The sequence below is a fragment of the Microtus oregoni genome, unplaced genomic scaffold (genome assembly GCF_018167655.1).
Source record: "Microtus oregoni isolate MIOR12 unplaced genomic scaffold, Mior012 000016F_ref0000370, whole genome shotgun sequence".
In the NCBI taxonomy this organism is placed as follows: domain Eukaryota; kingdom Metazoa; phylum Chordata; class Mammalia; order Rodentia; family Cricetidae; genus Microtus; species Microtus oregoni.
This window is the reverse complement of record NW_024543075.1, coordinates 41,930,325-41,939,046: the sequence shown is the minus strand read 5'-3', so window position 1 is coordinate 41,939,046 and position 8,722 is coordinate 41,930,325. Positions and strand designations below refer to the sequence as shown.

The 8,722-nt window shown below is 39.0% G+C and overlaps 1 protein-coding gene across 1 annotated transcript; it reads left to right on the top strand.

Moving 5' to 3' along the window:
• Positions 1-1,052: 1,052 nt before the first annotated feature.
• Positions 1,053-2,012, top strand: LOC121457403 (olfactory receptor 51M1-like). The gene has a single exon (XM_041666073.1). It carries the CDS (start codon positions 1,053-1,055, stop codon positions 2,010-2,012), a length of 960 nt encoding a protein of 319 aa, XP_041522007.1.
• The last annotated feature ends 6,710 nt before the right edge of the window (positions 2,013-8,722 follow it).

Here is an 8,722-nt window from a genome sequence, read left to right as displayed (position 1 = left end):
AACTGGATTTCTAACCTATATTTTCCACAACACATCATCATAATAACAGTGTGAATTTGAGTGGGTGGGAGTCAGAGAGAATCTTGGTGGAGGAAAGGCAGGGGAAACCATAATCATAATATACTGCCAGCGTTACAAATATAAAAAACAATAATTTGGATTTATCCCATGCTTTTTCAGACCTAGGCCAGCTGGCCTTGGTGAGTTCCCAATAGAACATCCCCATTGTCTTAGTGTGTGGGTGCAACCCTCGTGGTCCTGAGTTCCTTGCTCGTGCTCAGTCTCCTTCTGCTCCTGATTTGGTAAATAAATAATAAAAAAAAGAAGAAGAAGAAGGAAAAAAAAACAATAATTTGATTTATGTCCATAAGATAAATAAAATAAAAATGTAGTTGGAAAATACAAATTTTTACCTTGCTTTTGAGCTGTGAAACATCAAATTATAAATGTTCTGCAAGCTACTACATACAAATCTGGAAATCAAAAGAGAGCCGTACAGTCACAAATCTAATTCTTATCAGAATAAATATGAAAAATGAAATCATGAGAGTAAATTTTATTGCCTGAGGAGCAATATTAGATAATTGCAAAATATACCTAATAATGGAAACAGACATATTTAAAGAATAGAGATGATTTAAAAAAAAAAAACCCAGTAGAAAAGACCAGAAAGTAATGTCTTTACTCTGGAGGCAGAGGCAGTCAAATCTCTGAATCTGAGGTCAACCCAGTCTACAGAGCGAATTATAGGACAGCAAGGACTACACAAAGAAACCCTGTCTCAAAAACAAGATGGAGAAAGAGGGATGGAGAGAGATAATGTAAGTACAGGGGAGAAGCCTAGTGACGGTTATTTCATCAAAGAAATTTCGAATACTGTGATGTGAATGGCTAAAGCATAGAACTGATGAGCAGAATTGAGGATGAAAAGTGAGAGATAACTGTGAAGTTCCTCACAGAATGTTTGTGAGACTGAAGAACTAATGAATAATCAGAGATATCCATTTATTTTCAGCTCTGTCCTTGAGGAATACCACGCAATATCTTAATTCATGATCCTGTCCAACGTTACTCACTTCAGCCCCATGTTCTACCTTAGTAGCTTTCCTGGTTTGGAAGCCTTTAAACACTGGATTTTCATCCCCTTTTTCTTGATGTACCTGGTGGCCATCTCTGGCAATTGTCTCATTCTGATGATTATCAAGAGAAGCCCTCGTCTGCACACGCCCATGTACCATCTGCTCTCCTTGCTGGCGCTCACTGACCTGGGGCTGTCAGTGTCTACCTTGCCCACCACAGTGGGTATATTTTGGTTAAATTACCATAACATTTATTTTGGAGCCTGCCAAATCCAGATGTTCTGCATCCACTCTTTTTCCTTCATGGAATCTGCAGTGCTCCTTGCTATGTCCTTTGATCGTTTTGTGGCAATCTGCCATCCGCTGAGGTATTCGGTCATCATCACTGGTAAGAGAGTGATCAGGGCAGGCCTATGCATTATTCTCAGGGGACCTGTAGCCCTTATCCCAATTGTTCTCCTCCTGAAGGCTTTTCCCTATTGTGAACCTCTTGTCCTCTCCCACTCATTTTGTCTACACCAGGAAGTGATACACCTGGCATGCGTAGACACCACCTTCAACAACCTGTATGGACTGTCACTGGTAGTGTTTACCGTGATGACGGACCTGGTGCTCATTGCACTGTCCTACGGCTTCATCCTGCACACTGTGGCAGGACTGGCATCCCAAGAGGAGCAGATCCGAGCCTTCCAAACATGTACTTCACATCTTTGTGCTGTGCTTGTGTTCTTTGTGCCCATGGCAGGGCTGTCCCTGGTGCACCGCTTTGGGAAACATGCACCACCTGCTGTGCACCTTCTCATGGCCAATATCTACCTCTTTGTGCCACCCATGCTCAACCCAGTCATATACAGTATTAAGACCAGGGAGATCCGAAGGGCAATCACCAAGCTCATAGGGTTTAGGAAGGACAATTCTGAGCCCTGGGTATAAATGTGTCACTGAATACCCTTACTCTAAAAACCAAAACCCTATCACATTAAGTACTGTTTGTTAGAACATCAGGTATCACGATAGCATCAACCTCTCAATCACAAATAAAGTTTAGCGTGTTTCTTTTTTTTTTCAAATTTTGTCTTGAGAACACAGATCTTCTGTGGAGACACAGATCTGGCTTAGAGAGAAAGCTCCTCCTGGGACAGATGAAACAAAGTTGGGAAATGATTGCTTGGCAAACCAAGCATAGACGAAAGCAAACTTTCTCTGCCCATTTCTCAAATGTTCTCTCAGATCTGTACCTTGGATAAGGAAGTGGCCTTTGAGCTCAGTTCTTCATGCTCTACCAGTTACAAAGGAGTGCCTTGCTTCTGTATACTTTATGTCTTGTTTCTATGGACTTCTTTTCGTGTTTATTACTGTTATTAATTGAGGTATTGTTTCTTGCAAAGTAAGGCAAGAGTTTCTCATGATCATGTACGTGAGTAAAGGGGGGTTTCAGAGTTGAGGTAATGCTTTTTAGTCTGTATAAAAAGCCATACAAAATAGAGCTTTTTATGCAGTTGTTCACACTCTGAATCCCCTGTGTCCTGATTTGCATGAGACCCTTACACAGGGACCCCAACACACTAGACATTGACAATCTTTTTTTCTTAAATTATGATGCCTCCTCCTACATTTGAGATTGACAGTTTGAATAGTATCAGAAGTTACACAGCAAAACAAACACTAAAATGAAAACTCTGCTAATGCGAAAGTAAGAGGAAACAACAAATGCAGCATTCACAGTAGGTCCCAGCAATGAACAACAAATGCAGCATCTGCAGTAGATCCCAGCAATGAACAACAAATGCAGCATCTGCAGTAGATCCCAGCAATGAACAGTAAATGAAGCAACTGCAGTAGATCCCAGCAATGAACAGTAAATGAAGCAACTGCAGTAGATCCCAGCAATGAACAATAAATGAAGCATGCACAGTAGGTCCCAGCAATGAACAACAAATGCAGTATCCATAGTAGATCCCACCAATGAACAACAAATGCAATATCCATAGTAGATCCCAGCAATGAACAATAAATGAAGCATGCACAGTAGATCCCAGCAATGAACAACAAATGCAGCATCCACAGTAGATCCCAGCAACGAACAACAAATGCAGCATCTGCAGTAGATCCTAGCAATGAACAGTAAATGAAGCATCTGCAGTAGATCCCAGCAATGAACAATAAATGAAGCATGCACAGTAGATCCCAGCAATGAACAACAAATGCAGCATCTGCAGTAGATCCCAGCAATGAACAGTAAATGAAGCATCTGCAGTAGATCCCAGCAATGAACAACAAATGCAATATCCATAGTAGATCCCAGCAATGAACAATAAATGAAGCATGCACAGTAGATCCCAGCAATGAACAACAAATGCAGCATCCACAGTAGATCCCAGCAATGAACAACAAATGCAGCATCCACAGTAGATCCCAGCAATGGACAACAATGCAGCATCCATAGTAGATCCCTGCAATGAACAACAAATGCAGCATCTGCAGTAGATCCCAGCAATGAACAACAAATGCAGCATCCACAGTAGGTCCCTGCAATGAACAACAAATGCAGCATCCACAGTAGGTCCCTGCAATGAACAAATTTGAATTGTTGTAAACGCCGAGGAAATATATCTTTTCCATACCCCTTGAGACTGTTTCCATCTTTTCTACTAGATCAAAGTCCTCTTCTTCTCTATTCTTGTCAAAGCCTGCTATAGGATACTGAAGTTGTGTCAATTCATCAAAATCTGACACACTTCCCCTAAAACAGTTTAGGTGAAATCTCTCAACTCTTCCTTAAGTATACAATCTATCATGTAGTAGCAGACTGTGACACTCCTCCTGATTCTGCTAATCTGATTTCATCTCGCTTGTATTTTTAATCCTTGAATCCTGCAACTTGCTTCAGTATTTACCTGAGTACTCTGCATGTCTGTATGCTGTGGTTCTGGAGAGCTCCACAGTGATGCGCAGGGGAGCAGTTTCAGGCACGGAAACTGCCACAAAACATTTGGGTCACAATTCCAATGTTCACAGGATGCCAGCTCAAAATCATGAGAGCTTCTGTCCCTTCCACAGCCGATCACAATCCATGTTCAGTCTCATCATTAAGGGTACTTCCTAAGACAGGCTTGTTTTCTAAACCTGGAGCGGACAACGCAGTTGACTTCCACCCATGCTTACCATGTTAACATTCATCATTAAGTAGCATGTGGTTTGTATGTTTGTGGGTACATCCACTAGGATATAAGACTAATTTAAACTCCTTTCGGATATTATGCATGCCTCTATTATTAATAAATATATGTACTGTTAATTCAATGACTGATATATAATATATTTTCAATAACAAGTATCAATGATAACAAAGGAGACACAGTCACCAAAGAAAACAGATTGTTGGTCCAGAAACTTCTCAATTAGATTCTGGGTGCTATTGTTGTGTATTTGCATGTGTGTTTGCATGTAGATATGTTGTGTTTTCTGTTCATATGTGTGTGCATGGGTGTATTATACATATGTGTACATACCTATGCAAATACATATTTGCATGATCATCCCAACTGTTTAGATTCCATGAAGTCTGAGTTTCTACAGCTTTCTAGGGAGCTACTCCTTACACATAACTTTATTCTGAACTTAGTCCAAGACTGTTCACAAACCTAGCTCTGAAACCTAGACTGGTCTTTAACAGATATACTGAACAACTTGTAAGTGACTACAAAAGGCTAGTTATGTGCTGGGGAGCAGCCTCGACACAAATACCGCTTGCCGGGATGGAGGCGTTGCATTGGAAATATAGTAAAGAGTACAAAGACATGAAAATAATAAAACAGAAAACATAAACAGTACCGGAAGGGAGTTCCAGTGAATACTGAAATGGCTCAGATTTAATTTCCAATTTCTTAAAATACCCTAAATATCCAAAAATGTAGGAGTAAGATAAAAAAAAAAACTGCATGAACATGATACAAGGGAATGAACAGGCTAGTTGAAGGTCATGGGCTACATCCACAGTTAAACATTCTGTTGCTAGAACAGAACAGGTCATGCTCACACCCTTGACCAAAACATACTGTAGGCAAACCACTCCCTCAGTGGAATCCAATGTTATCTTCTTAAGGAAACCTTAGTCGGATCCTTAGACTTTTGTTTGAGGTAGAAACGTACCTACTTCTCTATTCCTGAAATATAAGATTTGGCTAAGAGCCACACTTCTTGACAATGACCTTGACAGAGCAGAAGTCTCAAATCTAGGTGAGATGTTTGTTTGATGTAGAAACACAATAACCTTCAAGGAATAGAGGTGAGTCCAACTCTCTGCACTTTGGTCAAGGTGGAAATAGGCTCATATTTTTGGGCCTCCACAGTTATGTTATTCATAACAACAAAAACCATATAAATATCCAAGTCAAACATTGCAAACAACATGAGATAATTCATTTAATATAATGTTGATTATTAAAATAATATTCAATACTTAGAAAACTATTCTCCACAGAATAATGTAAAAGTCAAGCATGGGAGTTAATATTGGGAACCACAGCAATCAGGCTCATAAGTTCAACACCCACCTTGGCCACAGATTCAGACTCTCTCTGAAGAAAAAGATGACTAAATCAAAAAAGATAAAACTATTATGAACAGAAAATTCAGACGACCCAGGTTTTCAGAATGTTTATACCCATTAGGAAAAGCACTGTTGCATATAATCTTATTTGTGTGTTTCATTATTTTCACATAATCCAAATTTACCACAATCACAACTTAGCTGCTTCGCCTAAAGTAGGTGGTTCACGGATTCTAGAAGGTCCTCTCTGACTGTGTGATGATGACAATGCAATGACGGTGTATATCTGCACTTACTAAGCATTAGCAGGGTAGTGAGTGCTAAGTGCTTTTTATTTTCAATGTCACATGAGAATTAGGCTGACATTTTTCTCAAATTAGAAACTGAAATTTAGAGAAACAGACAGAGAGAGAGAAAGAGAGAAAGAGAGAGAGAGAGAGAGAGAGAGAGAGAGAGCTTTTCTTTTTTGCATTTATTTATTTGTTTACTGAGTTTTGAGGCAGGATCTCACGTAGCCTCAACTAGTCTCAGACTTGCCTGTGGAGCCCAGGATTGCCTTAACTCTTGATTCTTCTAATTCTGTGTCTCCAATGCTGGCTTGGATTCCAGACATATAACACTATGTCCAGCTCCCTTAAGAAATTTTCCAAGATTTCAGAATTGGGGTGCAGTAAAACTTGACTGCTTTTCTTAAGCCATTTCAAATGAGATCGATTGTTTCAAGATCTGCTGTGTCTTAGTAAAAGAAGTTCCAACTCTTAGCCCCTTAATCTTGATGTACCTTTGACATACTATATTATGAATTTTCCAGTTTTGTATAAGAAGTTGGAGAAAGAACAACAAATAGCTAAAAAAAAAGAGAGAGAGAGACAGTTTTATAATAGACTGAATTTAGGCCAATATTAGATCCCTAAAAAATTGAATTTATAGTACAAATATTTCCCACATAGTATCTTTTTTTTTCCACATAGTATCTTTTATTTGGAGACTGACCTATGTCCCAGCCTGGCCTGGAACTCATGGTCTTCTTTTTTCATCTTTCTGAGAGTTGGCATTCACACGTATGCACTATTGAGGCTAGAAGCTATTTTAAACATTTACTATGATATAGGCATAATTATAAAGTATCAATGTATTACATACCATTTAAACTAGACAATAACCTTGTGAGATAGGGGCTGTTTAACAATATTTTTATAAAGAAATCAGCTGGATCCCAGAACAAAATAACTTTCCCAGTAATATCTGAATATGACATTTCTCTACATGATTGCAGCGTTTGTTCTTTTAACCATATCGTGGTACTTAAAAAGACAAGCAAACAAAATTTGTCGTAAGCATATTTATTCTTGCAAATGATTATCTGTTTGAAGTGGTTTTGTCCATCCCCCATCTTACTTAATAATATTTAGAGTCTAGAAGCTTTTGAAAGCAATGCTGTATTGTTAAAATATAATTGTTCAAGCAGCTGATAATCGAATAATTTTATGTATTTCTTTGTGATGTCTGAAAGCCTCTGCGTGTTTCCTTCATCATCCATCATGTCGGCTCTGGACAGAGAGCAATCATTTTTGAGGAGGCTCCACTAAATACTTGTATCTCCTGTATAGCCTTCTTTTGCTAATCAGTGAGAGTAATTCTTTGTCACAGCAATCTCTTACAAAACATGCCTGTTTTCTCAAAGACAGAATATCTATCTTAATGATTTTTGTGTCCAAATATCTGAGCATCCCTAAAATCCCTAGGTATTTGATAAGTGCATGAGTAATTACATGGTCACTCAGAGGACTTCAAAGGAAACTTTGGAGAAAGTCAGGGGAGGGGGGGAAGCTGAAGGTCAGCCAATGTATTTTCTGAACAAGATGTGCTAGAGAAGACTAAAGGAACACCTGGCTCACTGACACATCCCTTGTGATACTTCCAGGCCACCACATTTCCACTGAAGATAACTGATGCACCCACACTAAGTTTTGGGAGAATTCAGATCCTTCATATTGTTCTGTGTTTGCAAGATCTGCATCAATCTGAAGAAAATTCTCAGGAATGCCCAAGACCCAAAGAAGAAACATGAGAACCTTATAGATGCCAATACAGTCCACAGTGCATCATCCTGCATCAGTCAGAGGAGACTGGTATAGGAAAGGGAAAAGCCGAAGAGCCTGCAAAGAAGTGGTACAAAAAGGAAATCATGAGTTGTTGAAGATCCTTTGGATTATGGTAGAGAAAGCCAACCCAGTTTTATCTCTTATCCAGCAGAACCATTTGCAGAATTGTGGAATAGGGCATATCCCAGAAGGATGGCCAATCTGTGATCTAAGTCACAGTTCTATATTTTCTTCTTACTGTTTAAGGAAGAGAAACCTAGACTTGTCATAAGGCTGTGCTTTATAGTGAAATGGTTAGGGGTTTTGCAGACAAGGGATTGCAATATCCATAACTGTGCCCCTAACGAACACAGCTTCTAACATTTTAGATCAAGTCTTTTCAAAATCTAATAAGCCACATCATTTTCCTGTAAAAAAAGGGCAGATATAGGTTAAAATAATCCATCAGAGAAAGAAGCTTTTTTTTTTCTATGTGAATAACTTGTCCAAAAATCATGCTTAAGAGTGCCAGGCTCAAATATATGCCTACTCTCCACTGTCAGACTATGCACTGACTTTGCCCACCAGCATATTGTAGACATGAATAGCCATGCACAGAATATGAGAAAAATATCATGAAATAATTTTTAAAGAGAATTTAGAATTGGAAACTGTACCCAGTAACCTTTATCTATTGAGTATATGACTCTAGCTCATACAGCCTAAAGCCACATGTGAATGTCTTGTTAATCTGCAAAAATTATACAGCTGTTTCAACTTTTCAGATGATGAAATTGAAATTAAGTGATGCTATCACTTAATAGATAGGTTAATAGATAAGGTAGTTGTGGTTAGAATTCAGGTATAATCCTGGAGCCAGCACCCTTGACCATCACACCACATCTCCTGTAAAGACATTTTCCTCCTTAGAACTGCACTTCTTCACTGTTGCGTTCATTCAGGATGAGGAGACTGATTCCTCTCTCTCTCGGGTGCTAACGCCTTAG